The sequence below is a fragment of the Marmota monax genome, unplaced genomic scaffold, assembly GCF_021218885.2.
Source record: "Marmota monax isolate L192 unplaced genomic scaffold, Marmota_monax_Labrador192_F-V1.1 WCK01_AAM20220418_F8-fsc00021, whole genome shotgun sequence".
Lineage (NCBI taxonomy): Eukaryota > Metazoa > Chordata > Mammalia > Rodentia > Sciuridae > Marmota > Marmota monax.
The window spans coordinates 18,212,255-18,226,506 of NW_026695228.1; the positions used below are offsets into that span (position 1 = coordinate 18,212,255).

A 14,252-nucleotide genomic window follows, 5' to 3' on the forward strand; every position below is an offset into this window, starting at 1 on the left:
AAATATATATATATAAAGAAAAGATAGTTTTAAGGATTGGGGATATAACTCAGCGGTAGACACATGCAGAGTTATCATGCGTGAGACCATTGCTTGCCCACCAGCACTGCAAAAAGATAAATAAACAAAACAGTTCTGCAAGTCAACCAGAAATCAAGATCACTATCTCTAAAAATCCATCAATAGCTTTATAATACCTGACATGTAGAATTGTGCAAAAGGTAATGAGAACAGATATCATTTACAATACAACCAAAATTTGCAATGTACTTAGAAGTAAACTTAATACTTACCCAGACATCCATGAATAAAACTATAAAACTGCTGAAAAGATAAAGAAGAGCTGAACTAATGGAGAAATATATCTCTGGTTAGAAATGATACATATATCTCTGTAGAAATGAGAGTTCTCCCCAAAATACTATGTATTTTTAATTCCAAACAAATACCAATAGCATATTTTTGAGAAGTGTTCTGCAATTTCATTTTTCTCCACCTTTTTAAAATTGGCACATTATGATTGTACATATTGATGGGATTTGTTGTTACATATTCATGCATGCACATGCTACAGTGATATAACTTGGCCAGTATTATCCCCCAGCACTTTCTCTGCTATATTCCCCACCTCCCACACCTTGGTCCCTTTGATTTTCATGACATCTCCCTATCTTTCTTTTCCTTTTTCCTAAGTATGTACATATGAGAGAAAACATGAACCTTGACCTTCTCAGTTTCATTTATTTTGCTTGTTGTAATGGTCTTTAGTGCTTGCAAATGACTTAATTTCATTTTTCTTTATGATTAAATAAAACTTCATTGTGTATATGTACCACATTTTCTTTATCCATTTATCTGTCGATGAACATCTAGTCTGGTTTCATAGTTTTATAGGATATTCTGAATTGTGCCACTATAAACATGGATATGCATGTGTCACTGTAGTATGATGACTTGAATTCTTTAGGATAAATACTGAGGAGTGGTTTAGCTGTGTCATAGGGTAGTTCAATGCCTACTCTTTTGAGGAGACTTCATACTGATTTCCATAGAGATTGTGCTAATTTATATAATCCCACCTACAATGTAAAAGTGTACCTTTTTCTCCACATCCTCTCTAGCATTTATTATTCGAATTCGTGGTGACTGCCATTCTGACTAGTGAGAGATGAAATGAAATCTCAGTGTAGTTTTGATTTGCATTTGCCTAATTTGAATGATGTCAAACACTTTTTCATATTTTTGTTGACCTTTTGTATTTCTTCCTTTGAGAAGTATCTAATTCATTTGTCCATTTATTAATTGGGTTGATTTTTTCATGTAAAGTTTTTTGAGTTCTTTATTTCATCTAGATATTAATATTCTATCAGAAGAATAGCTAGTGAAGATTTTCTCCCATTCTGTAGGTTCTTTCTTCCCAACTGTTAACATTGCTGTGGAGAAGCTTTTTAATTTGATGCCATCCCATTTATTAACTCTTGGTTAATAAATGTTTCCTGAGGTTTACGGGTTCTACTGAGAGAGTTGTTGCCTGTGCCTACATGCTGGAATATTGACCCTACATTTTCTTCTAGGAATTGCATAGTTTCTGACCTAATTTCTAGGTCTTTGATCCATTTTGAGTTGGATTTTTTTGTGTGTAGGGTGAGAGATAAGGGTCTATTTTCATTCTTCCACATATAATCAGTTTTCCCAGCCATTAATATTTTTAATGGATGTTGGCAAGCTGATTCTAGAGTTTATATGGGAAAAATAGGTAATATTTTATTTAAAAGAGGAGAATTGTTGCTACAATTTAAGAAAATATAACAAAGTGATGGAAACAGTACAGTATTAGTCCGGGGGCATAAAGGTCAGTGGGAAAATAATAAGAGTTCAAAAATGAATGCATAAATATATTGGGATTTCATTATAAGTGTGGAAATTCAAATCAGCAGGAAAAGGATGGACTATACAAAAAAAAAATGGTGACAACAAAATCAGTTCTTGGGTTAGAAACAGAGTTAGGTCCCTGCCTCACACCATATAGAAAAAGAAATTCTATGATTACTATGATTACTTCTGGGGACAGAAAACAGAACCAGTGGGGACCAGATGAGAAAAGAGGAATCTTTATATACAATCTCTGAATTTTAAAAATAAATCACAACAAGAATGTATTTATATATTGCTTGAAATGTTTTTTTTAATAAGAAAAGAACATAGAAGGAAATACATCAAAATGAGAAGAATGTGTATCTCTGTGTGGTGGGACTGGGGAAGGTTTCCTTTCTCTGGGCTTCACTGTATTTCCTAGCTTTCTATGATGAACATATAATACTTTTACAATTAGTTTAAAGAAAACAGGAAGCTATGTTCAGTGTACTCTCTGTGGATCATTCCTACTGTCAGCCTATAAGGCATGTTTTGACTCCTCCCTTACAGTAATATACCCACTGTACAGATGAAAGAACGGAGTCTGCAGGTCCAGGTCCTTTTCCTATGCTCCAACACTGGAGAGAGAGAGCTTCCCATTTGGGAGCTCCCTGGCAGAATTAATTCCAGGAGGCCCTGACCTCCCACCTACTCCCAACCCCCAGGGATGCTCCAGAGAACGGAAAAAAGAACCAGCTCACTTTGCATTAAATTTAAACCCTACTATCTTTGTCCCAGATTCCAGAACCCTCTGGATCATACTCCCCCTTTTTCTCACCCAGGGCTTAGTCATTCACCACACCCCTCCCTGCTGGGATGCCAAAGCAGGACCCAGTTTCCCAGGGGCCACTCTTTCCCTACCCTTGAATATGGACATGTGACCTTGGTCCAACCCCCCATCTGTTGCCATCCAGCAGAGGCAAAGCAGGCAGAGGAAGGGGTGAAGTCAGGGGCCCATCAGAGGCCACAGCAGCCAGGACAGGAGTAGGAGCCAGGAGGAGCTGCAAGGACCAGTCAGAGTTCCATGGCTCAGTTGCTTCTTGATCCATTGGCTATATTTGGTGATGCGAGCGAACACTCCTGGATTCCGTGTTTGGGTGCAGGCCTTCTCCCAGGACAACACCCCAGCCAGGACCCATCGGCCGTCGACTTCGCAAGCCAATGGTCCTCCAGAATCTCCCTGTAGAGAAGAGAGGAGTGAAGGAGGCTCCTGAGCCCCAGGAGACCCCGAGTACCTGCCCTCTGAGTTCTATTTGAGAGCCGTTCTTGCTAATTGGGGCCTCCTTGGGCTCCTCAGTTAGAGACCCAACTCAGAATAGCAGCCAATGTCAAAGTTCCAGGTGAAGGAAGGTGAGAATAGATCCTGTTAGTAACTGAGAGGGAGCTAAGCAAGCCCTGCCCCAGGGAACTGGCCCCCACCCAGGAGTTACTAGCAGGAGAGCTGCCAGAATCTGCACCTCCCAAACTCACAGAGCACAAGTTATCTCCATAGTTGGTGGCACAGACCAGATCTCCCTGGACAAGGCGGGTAATTCGGGGGATAACTGAGAGCTTGCGATAAATCTTGTTACATCTCTTGTTGTCCATGATGAACACCTCGGCCTCCTGCAGTTCTGAGGTCAGCGTGGAGTTGGCTGTGGAGGAGCTCAGTTGGGTGAGCAACAACCCTTCACATCACTCAACCTTGACCTCTGCCCAAGATGTTGTCACCTCCAATCTTGAGGCTCAGTCAAACCATGCCCTGTCACATATCCATCCCTTCCTTCACTTGGTCACCCCCCTTGCAGTGTCTACCCTAAGTATAGACCCCTTACCTTCTCAGACTTTGGTTAGGGATCCTCTTCTCTGGGGAGCTTTAGCTGCTGAACCAAGCCAGTACTCATCAAGTTCCAGGGTGGCCCCTTATCAGTTGAGACCCCAACCATGTGCCATTTCTCTCCAGGCTGATAGGTTTGTACCGGCTATTCCCTCTGTCCCCTGACTAACACTTGCTCCTCCTTCAGACGTCTCAAGCAGTCCCTCTGCCCAGAGCTCAGCCCAGATCTCCCCAGGTTTTTGTCAGCCTGCTCTCCCCGATTCCATCGCCACACGCCATGCACACCACATACTGCTGTGACTCCCTTCCGGGCAGGGCATGCATTTTCAATGGCAGGGGCTGGGTGTGTGTCAGATGCCCAAAGTGTGCCAAGTGAGTGAACGAGGGAGGGAGTGAACTTATGAACCCCTGACCCTGAGTTTCTGTAAGAGGCAGATGATTACACCCAGTCTAGAGAGTGTAACTGGAATGAAGTGGCCGTGGAAACCATGACAATGGTCACCATGGGAGACATAGTCCTAACCCATTTAAAGAACTAAAGACCAGGGGCTGGGGCTGTGGCTCAGTGGTAGAGCACTTGCCTAGCATGTGTGAGGCTCTGGGTTCGATTCTCAGCACCACATACAAACAAATAAATAAAGGTCCATTAATAACTAATAAAAATATTTAAAAAAAAAAAAAGAACTAAAGACCAGAGTTGACAGTCACTTTGACCTCATGCCCCCACCCCACTCCATCCCGCTCACCTAAAAAGTGCTGTTTGACCTGGCCCCAGCCAGTCACCCAGCACTGTGTGCCAATCTTCAGGTTAAAGTTGGGTTCTGGGAGACAGATGGGCTGAACATACTTGCTGAAGGTGACAGGAGTGAGGAGTTGGAGAAGGGCGATATCACCCACGACAAATGTTCGACCCCAGAACTTGGGGTGCATAATGATGTCCCTCACAGGGATCCAGATGACCTTTTCGTATCTCATTGGGTTCAGCTTGGAAGTACCAAGTACCACTGTGTAGTTTTTGGAGCTGCAGGAGATACAGAGCCCCGCCTGGCAGATATCAGTTTCCCAGACAAGTATGCCCCTACCTCTTCCAAGGACCCTCTCCCTTATCAGAAGTCCTGCCTGATTTGCTGTGCTCACTCCACCTTGCCTAATCTACCCTGGAGGTCTCAGAGAGAGAGGGATCTGCCTGCCTCGTCCTTCTTTATTCAAGTTGACTGAAGATGGCCTGTTCTCTGTGGCATGCTGCAGGTTTGTGGGTATAGATGCACATAAATGTATTCCTGTGGGAGGGGGGTTCTGGGTTTTCCTACTTCCCAGCTAAGAATACAATCTTTGTTGCTTGAGATTCCTGCCCCAGTCAGTCCCTGGCTGCCTCTCAGATCCTGAGTATGACACATTCCTGTGCTGGCCACCACTTCCCACTCTTCCCCACCCGTCTCCTTCCACAAAGAAATAAGGAAACTGGGCTGGGTCCATTGTAGCTCTGAAGCTCCAGGCCCTGGACCCATAGACAACACTCACCCTTTGATGCAATGGGCGGCAGTCACCACCCATTTGGAGTCAATGAGGGACCCTCCACACACATGCTCACTGTCTATCCGGAGGCTCACCTCCCAGGGCCAATGGCGGGGCTGGTCCGAATCCTGTGTCCACCAGGGCTCACCACAAAGTTCAGAAACTAGCATATCAGAGAGACACAGTGACCACATAGAGGAGGATAAGAATGACCAGAACCAAGAAGCTCTCCAAGGCCAATTTGCATAATGCTGTAAAGTCAGGGGCTTCTTCCCATTTCAGAGAGGGATATTGAGGGTGAGAGGCAAGTGGCCTGCCCAAAGGCAGTAAGCTAGACAAAGTGACAATGACAGCTACGAGCATCAAGAAAGGGACATAGAGAGTTCACAGCAGGAGAGACATACTGAGATTCATGAGAGCAACCAGCGCAGGACTTCAAAACAAGGGAGAAGCAGAGAAGGAATCCTAAGCAGAGACATGCATATCCTGAAAATCTACAATGTTTGCTGCAGTCTTTACACCAAGCAGCCTGGAGCCCACCGAGGTCCCCACTCACAGTTCACACACTAGTTTAATCAGCCGAGATGTACAACTGTGTGAATGAATGTTTGAACGAACACAGATGCAGGAATGCTAAATAAAATATTAGCCAACATCATATTTTGAAAAACAACACTCCTTGATCACATAGGGATTGTCCCAGGAGTGCAAGGGTGGTCCCACCCTTGGAAGAGTTCCAATGCTTTCTCCACATGAACAATTCTAATGATCTGGAGGGAGAGAGAATTTGTGCTTTTCTCAAGAGACAAAAAAAAAAGGGGGGTGTTTAAACATTCAATGTGTACTTATGACTTGGAAAAAAAAAAAAGAAAAACAAAGGAAATTTGTAACTTTTGATATGTCAAATACCTACAGGAAACATCAACATCGTATACTGTTGAAGAACAGACCAAAAAAAAAAAAATCTACATTATCAGGATAAGGAGACTCTGTGAGAAGGGGCAGAGGAAGTAATTTTTGAGAGCCTAAAGGGGATGTCCTGTTCTACCTTTTAACTTGGCTGGTTGAGGTCACAGGTGTGTTCATGGTGATAATTCCTAGATCCAGTCACACTTTGTGCATTTTATTGTATGTACATAATACCTTGCATGAAATCATTTACTTTTAAAATCACTACTATTTCTTTACGCCAGCACCACCACCAAGAAAATACACTCAAAACACATTTTCAGTAGCAAAAAAAATTACAAGTACATAGAAATTAACCTAATACCACATAAGACTTGTGCAGTGATAAATTAAAAACTCTAATAAAGGACACAGAAAATAATCAACATAAATGGAGAGATGGTCCTTTCTGTGAAAGAGAATGACTAAGTATTTTAGATATAATTTTCCCAGAATTAATCTATAATTCATTTTCCAAGTTAGAATTGTTAAGACACTTGATAAACTTGTTCTAAAATTGACATAGAAAAACAAAGGTCTGGAAAGAGTTCGATCATTGAAAAATCCCAGTAAAGAAGGGCCTCTGTGCTGGCAGATATTAAGACCCACATGAAAGCCAAAATAACAGGAATGGTATAGCGCTGACACATGGACAGACAGGTGGACCAACTCAGGAACTTGATGTAAATGAACAGGTCACCATAATCAATGCATAAAGAACCACTGAGTAGGTGGTGTGAAAACTAGCTTTCTATGAATGAACTAAGAAAAGATTCCTCATTAATAGTGCTTGAAGATCTAAAGGTAAAACTGTGAAATTAACAGACTGTGTGCCATGGGTGGGAAAGAGTCCTTAAAGCCCCAAAATACAAACCATGCTGGGCTACTGGTGCACACCTGTCTCCCTGCTAACTGGGAGGCTGAGCAAGAGGATTGCAAGTTCAAAGCCAGCCTGGGCAATTTAGCAATATTCCGTTTCAAAATAAAAATAAAATAAAAAGAAGTAGGGATGTAGCTTCATGGTAAAGCACCCCTGGGTTCAATCCCTGGTTACCCCCCCACACACACACACACACACCACAAACCATAAAACATAAAACTAACTTGATTACATCAAAATCAAGAAGTTTGAGGGCTGGGGTTGTGGCTCAATGGTAGAGTGCTTGCCTAGCAGGTGTGAGGCACTGGGTTTGATCCTCAGCACCACATGAAAATAAGTAAATAAAATAAAAATATTGTGTCTATCTACAACGAAAAATATATTTTTAAAAAAGAGTGGTAGGTCTGGGGCAATACATTGCTTATTTCCAAATGAAGACATTTTTAAATGAAAACAGGAGGAAACATGGGGCCGGGGTTGTAGCTCAGGGGTGGAGCACTTGCCTAGAATGCCTGAGGCACTGGATTCGATCCCCGATACCACATAAAAATAAACGAATAATAAACAAAAAATACACATGACAGCGATATGTATTGTTATAAGAACACACAAAGAGCACATGGAACGTATCAGAAAAAAGTTGGAGAAGGTGGGGAGAAAGGGAATAGGAGTGGCGAATGGGCAAAGCAATTCAATCAATTTAATTTAATCAATCAACCAAACAATCAATAATGAATCAGAGTAGAGCCTGGCAAGACCTGAGACAATAGAGGTTCGTGAATCCAAAGGACAGGGGAAACCCAAGCCTTTGCCCCTGATATATAAGGAAAAAGATAGGAAACCCAAGAGCCAGGCTCTGCAGACAATGCCCCAGGGCCCCAGGGCCCAGGAGGCTCCAGCTGCAACTGCACAGTTTAGAACCCCAAAACACATGGAAAAGTATAGCCTCCTGGACATGTCCCCAGAGAGGATGCAGCCTGGTCTGAATTCAAAGACAGTCTGCATTCCCATGGAGTCCCTGTAGATTTTTCCCCTGGATTTTTAAGTCCATATATCCTGGTAGTCTCAGGTTGTTCTTTGAAAAGTAGCCCTGCTAGAACGCTATCAATGTGACACATCCCCCAAAGACCTGAAGCTTTTCCTATGGCAGGGGCCCACTGAACTCACCTGGTGTAGTTCTGTCATCTGTGAAACCTGAAGGAGAAAAGATGGCCAGAGATGAAGCAAAGGCTGGTGGCATGATGACAGCCAAGATGTGCATGTTTTCATTAATTAGTTCACTCATGTATTCTCCAAATATTCCCTCATCTCCTGTATGAGCCTAGCTTGGAGGTAGACGGTGGGGAACCCATGTGTCACATAGAGCCGGCCCTCCAGGAACACAATGCCCAGCACAGGAGGCAGACCTAAGTACACAATCACTCATGTGAGATCAGAGTGACAGACCCCAGGTGTCAGGTGAGCCCCTGAAGAGGCGGTGGACAAAAGAGACTTCTGAGAGGAGGGGTTACTGGGGCTGGTCTTAAAGATGACAAGGCACAGCAGAAATGAAAAAGAGATGACATTCCTGGCAGAAGAAACATTGTGGTGTATGCTGCAGACGCCAGAGGATGAAAACAAGACCTGTGATAGCTAGAGACAGATGATACCAGGAAAGGAGCACAGGAGCCAACCACAGAGGTCCTTAAGCACCTGGCCAAGAAGCTGGTTAAGACCCTCTGGGACGCCAATAAAGGTGTGGCAGTGCCAGGCTCATAATATAGCCAGGAAGGTAAAGGACTGAAAGCTCTGAGATCCCACTGGAGATACTGCAGAACCAGACAAGAGAGGAGCAGCTCTGGACGAGGAAGTTGGTGTGAGACCAGACATGGAGAGCTGGATGGGAGATTTGGAACTACAGAGTAAGAGAAGCCAGTTTGTAAGGTGAGGCTGCTTTGAACCCCAAGAGTCGAGATGTTTCTAGGTCATTTGAGTGGAGACTTCAGCAAGTGGCACATTGTTTTAGAAAGCATTATCACATAAAATGTCAGCTTAGAGCCCAGGGTGAGTTAGTTCACCCAGTGAGCAGTAAACAGGGGAGGAGCAGGGAACTAGAGAGAGCTTTAGGGGATACCCCTATGTCAGGGGTGAGCAGAGCTGGAGGGGGCCTGGGGCAGAGGCTGAGGAGGTAGAGGGTTAGTCCTGAGGTAGAGGAGAATCAGGAAGCCAAAATAAATAAAGAAAATGAAGGGAGCAGTAAAAAGGTCAGGTCAATAAAGACAAAGCAATGGGCTAAGGATTAGGTGGGATGGAAGCATGAAGCCTAACAGCCAGAGGGGCTGGGGATGGAGGAAGAAACACAGCAAAGAGAAGGGGAGAGGAGGATGGGCCACAGGAGGCGGATGGAGGGAGCCCAAGGCAAAGAGGGAACCTGACGGTCTATTTTCTGAGAAAATGAAGCAGCTGCTGGTAAGGCACACTGGGTTGGAACACGAGATCTGGGAAGAAAGTGAATTTTAGAATACTCCTTTGAGCTGTTCAGGAACATGCCTGAGCCAAACCAGCAGAATCGGTGGAGTCTTCAGTTGGACTAGCTACTGGGGAAGAGCAGAGGATGGGGAGCAGGAGGAGAGTGTGAGGCTCCAAAGGTGCTGGGGAGAGGGCGCCAGGGAGGTCAGGACATTAGCCACAGAGTCCAGACTGGCAGGGGCGGGGCGGGGGGGGGGGCGGAAGCGGCAGGATGCGGAGGAGTCACAAGACAGGGGTGCTCCGCACTGGCGGTCCCGGGAGGCTGGAGGGCAGGTGCGGACCCAGGGAGGAGGCCAGAGAGGACAGGGGTTTCAGGTCACTGGGAGCCCCTGCAGAGATCCTGGGAGGGCTAATAGAGCAGAAGTGGCCACTGGGGTGGTATGGGGACAGAGAGTCCCAGATGCCAGAATAGACAGCCACCCTGGCAGGACAGGGGCGAGAGGGGCGGAGGGGCGGAGGATGGCCCAGAAGGCGTTGCCTTACCTGAGTTTGGCGGTAGCAGAAGCAGCAGCAGCAGCAGGTGGCAACTCAGGAACCGGGACCTCAAGGATCCTCGCCCGGCGGCCATGAGTCCCGGGGCCACCTGACGCCTGCGGGGTTGGCTCGGGCGGGCTGGCTCAGGACAGCGTCTCTGGCGCGTGCTGTGATGCGTCTCTGACTTGTGGTGGCGCTTCAGCACGCGCGCAGCCAATGGCTCCAAAGACAACCTCGGATCCCAGGGTGGCCGGGCCCATGCAAGCATCCCAAGTGGCTCTGAGGGTATGACAGTGCCCACAGAACCTGTCTGCTGAAGGCCCCGACCAGATCCTTGGCACCTCTGCCTACACTAGAGAGTTCCACAATCACTATTGATGTGAGCATCTGGAAAGATGTTAAAAGTACAAGATGGGAGAAAAAATAGTATGACTAGGGAATTAGGGACCATCCTTTTAAGAAAGTGATACATAAGGTGGTCCTAAATCAAGGAGTCCTGGGAGAAACCTGAGAAAAGAAAGGCATTTTTCCTCCTTTACACACCACCAATAAGATCAGTGTCACTGAAAGAGGTGGTGGTTTTGCCAGACCTTATAATAGGGCTTTTTGCAGAAATATGATGTCTTTTGGTCTGCTAGACATGGCAGGGATTGGGAGATAACCACCAAGACTGTTCTTTCCCCATAACCCCGCCTGGCACCTAAGTGTGTCCACACAGGTGAGGTGATATATGCTATTTCCATATCAACAACCAAGAGAAAGTTGCCTTTTCTCACTCTTGTTACCCCAGAGCATTGATTCTCAAAGGTCTCTAGAGCCACAGCGCTTGCCACCTGAGAACATGTTCCAAATGTACATTCTCAGGTGTGGGCTCTACCTACAAAATTGAAAACATGCAGAGAGGAAACAGAAATCAATATTTTAACAAGCCTTTGGGGTTAAAATTCACACAGATTCACACATTGCTGAATCCATAGTGTTTTTGATAAGATTGCTTTATATAGATGTTTAGGTTTCTGCCAATATATATAGAGACAGTAGTACATCAGTGTCATTATTTTACCAGTTCAAGTGAGCTACAGAAAACTTATTTGCCTTTTATATCTCTTTATACTTCTCTGTTTGTAAAGTCATTATTTTAAACACTTCCTTTACATCAATGTAGAACCATGTCAAACAGTGTATGAGTTTTCTTAAACCACCAAACGTAATTTAGAGAACTCAAGAGAAGGAAATGTTATTTTGATTATTCCCCCCTTTCTTTCTGATGTCTCAAATTTCCTTTTATTCTTTCCTTTCTGTTTAGAGAGCTCCTGAGTTTATGGTATTCTTTTATGGTAGAATTGTAGGTGACAAGTTCCCTTGGGTTTCCTCAATCTGAGACTCTTCTGATTTCTGTTTAATTGCTACAAGCTGCTTGTCGCTGTGGAGGAACGTGGCTTGACCCTTGTTTCTCTGGTACTTGAAACACTGTGCCACTTAATTCTGTCTCCGTGTTTTCCGATGAGAACTCCACTGTCATCTGAATTAGTTCACCCTGTAGGTAATTTGTTATCCTTCTTTGTAGGTAGTTTCTTTAATTTTTAAAAGTTGGATTGCCATGTATCTTGTCATAAAATTCTTTAAGTTTTTTTAAATTCCGTTTGTGTTTGTCCAACATCTCAAACCTGTACGTTTCTGTTTCTTGCCAAATTGGTCATTTATTTGTTTGGCTATTGATTCAGTGTTATCCTCTTTCTTTCTTTCACACTTTGGTAACATGAACGTTAGACCTTTTTACATTCTTTCATAGGTCCTCAAGACTCTGTGCATTATTCTCCTCCAATCTATTTTTCAGCTTTTAGATTATACAATTTCTCTTCTCCATCTTACTGTTTACTGATAGTTTTTCCTTTTGAGCTATTCTGAACTTGGGACTCTTCATTGGATTTTTTTTACTTTTGTTACAGTATTTTTCAATTATCAATGGTTCTCCTTTTTATCTTGTATTCCTTAGCTAAGATACCAGGGATTGAACGAGGGGCACTTAACCACCAAGTCACATCACCAGCCACTTTTTATATTTTTATTTTGAGACAGGGTCTCAGTTGCTTAGGGACTCACTAAGTTGCTGAGGCTGCCTCAGCCTTCTGAGCTGCTAGGATTGTAGGCTCATGCCACTATGCTTAGCCAGTATTTCTATTTTTTAATTAGAAAAAATCCCAGAACCCCTCAGAAACCAACTCCAAGATTTTATGCTTTCAAGTAGTGTTCAAAAATATCAGTTTGAGCCAGACAGAGTGGCACACAGGGAGCCCAAGGCAGGAGAGAACAGCCTCAACAACCCTGTCTCAAAATAAAAAAATATAAAGGACTGAGGATGTAGCTCAGTGGTAAGAGCACACTTGCATACAATTGCCAGTACTGAAAACATACACAATTGGATTTATTCCATACATTGCATTAGGGAAGAAAGACTTCAGCTTGGAACCAAGTTCAATACCAAATACAGAATGATCTGCTGAAAAATTTTTAGCCAAGAGGCAGCTCTAAGGAGTCAGTAGATGGGAAATTACCAAAAGAAACTTGCTTAGATATGAAGAGTAGAGAATTCTTGCTAAACAGGCTCAGCAGGATTCTTTGCTAAAACTAGAGGAGGGCTCAGAGGAAACTGATTAAAGTTTGGTCAAGGAGGGAGTCTTTGTCAACTCTATATTGAAGGATCTATGAATAAATGTTGACCAACTAGATAAGAAAAGCAACTGGGCATAATGGCACACCCCTATAATCACAGAGACTTGTGAGACTGAGGCAGGAGGATTGCAAGTTTGAGGCTAGCCTCATCAACATAGACCCTGTCCCAAAATAAAAAAAAATACCTTGGGGGTGTGGCTAAGTGGTAGAGCACCTGTGGGTTCAATACTCAATGGGGGGTGGGGGGTGAGAGCAAAGACTATTTATTCTAATCTTGCTGTAGGAAAGGAGTCATCTAGATACCTTGCATTTTGGCAGAGAGTTGAAAACAGAAGAGCAGGAAGGCTATATTGCAGGGGGAAAAAAAGAGTCTTCAAATGTGCCCTGGTTAGAGGTTGTAAGCATGGAAGCTGTAGGCAGGCTAACTAGAAGTGGTGCATCTTGCGTGATTCCTTAAAGATATTGCACTTTCTCTGATTGGTCTTAAGTTGGAAGCAGATACAAAAATTGGTGAAATAGCTTAGATTCTCCCCACAAAGTTATTTTGGGGGTGGAGGGTTGAGTGTGTTTGTTAATCTGTTCTTCTACCAGGCAAAGATACAGCAGTTGGTCCCCCTTTGCCCCAATCCTATTTGGCATGTAAGGACGTCTAGATATGTCATCTATAAGAAAAGAGCCTTTACTAGATACCAAACCTGCTTGTAACTTGATCCTGAACTGCCCAGCCTCCAGAACTGTGAAAAGTAAATTCCTGTTGTTTGTAAATTAATTCCATCTGTGGTTTTCTGTAGTATAGCAGTATTAGTCAATTTTCAGTCTTCTCTGTTCCTATGACAAAATACCTGAAATAAATCAACTTAAAGTAAAAAAAAAAAAAATCACACAGATAAAAAATGAACCATAACACTCAGAGTGGGACCATACAATGGAGAAAAGCTACCTGCTGACCAAGAAAACTGGATTGTTCTGGTAAAAAGAAGTTAAATTTATTTTGCTAACCCACGAATATCCAGTGGTTTGTTGGGAATTGGTACTGTAATCATTAAGAGACAGTGTTTGATGTTTAAGCCTGATCTCCCAGTCCCATCCTTCCTCTGGCAACAATTGGAACTGCCACAGACTGCCCATTGAAATCTAGGGGTGAGACATGGACCCCTGGAAGGACAAAAGGCAGAAGATCAGGACAAAGCTGGTCAGCAGATCAACAGAGAAAATGGGAGACACCAGACCTTATATGAGGTCACCAAACCTGGGTACAATGTTTTGAATCTCTCACCCTACTTCATGTGGGAAATCATTTTTCTGGAAACAAACTCGGATGAGCAGCAAGGGGAAGAACGGAAAAAGGAGGAATATTTGTTATGCTCCGACTTCACTCGGGCTCCCTGTTCCATTCTCTCCTGATCACCTGCCCCTAGCAGAATCTGTGTGACTCAATTCTAGAGGTTACTGCAGAGATGCTGGAAATGACATAAGGGACCAGGATCTGCTCAGCAAAATCACCCATAAGATGCACATCAGAGC

At 43.8% G+C, this 14,252-nt stretch overlaps 1 protein-coding gene across 1 annotated transcript; it reads right to left on the reverse strand.

The window, feature by feature from the left end:
* Positions 1–2,681: 2,681 nt before the first annotated feature.
* Positions 2,682–10,149, reverse strand: LOC124087632 (putative serine protease 45). The gene is made up of 6 exons (XM_046436606.2): positions 10,065–10,149; positions 8,241–8,267; positions 5,252–5,408; positions 4,477–4,751; positions 3,385–3,548; positions 2,682–3,094 (listed from the first exon to the last, which is right to left on the reverse strand). The coding sequence occupies exons 1-6, from the start codon at positions 10,147–10,149 to the stop codon at positions 2,861–2,863; spliced, it is 942 nt and encodes a 313-aa protein (XP_046292562.1). The 3' UTR covers positions 2,682–2,860.
* Positions 10,150–14,252: the final 4,103 nt, after the last annotated feature.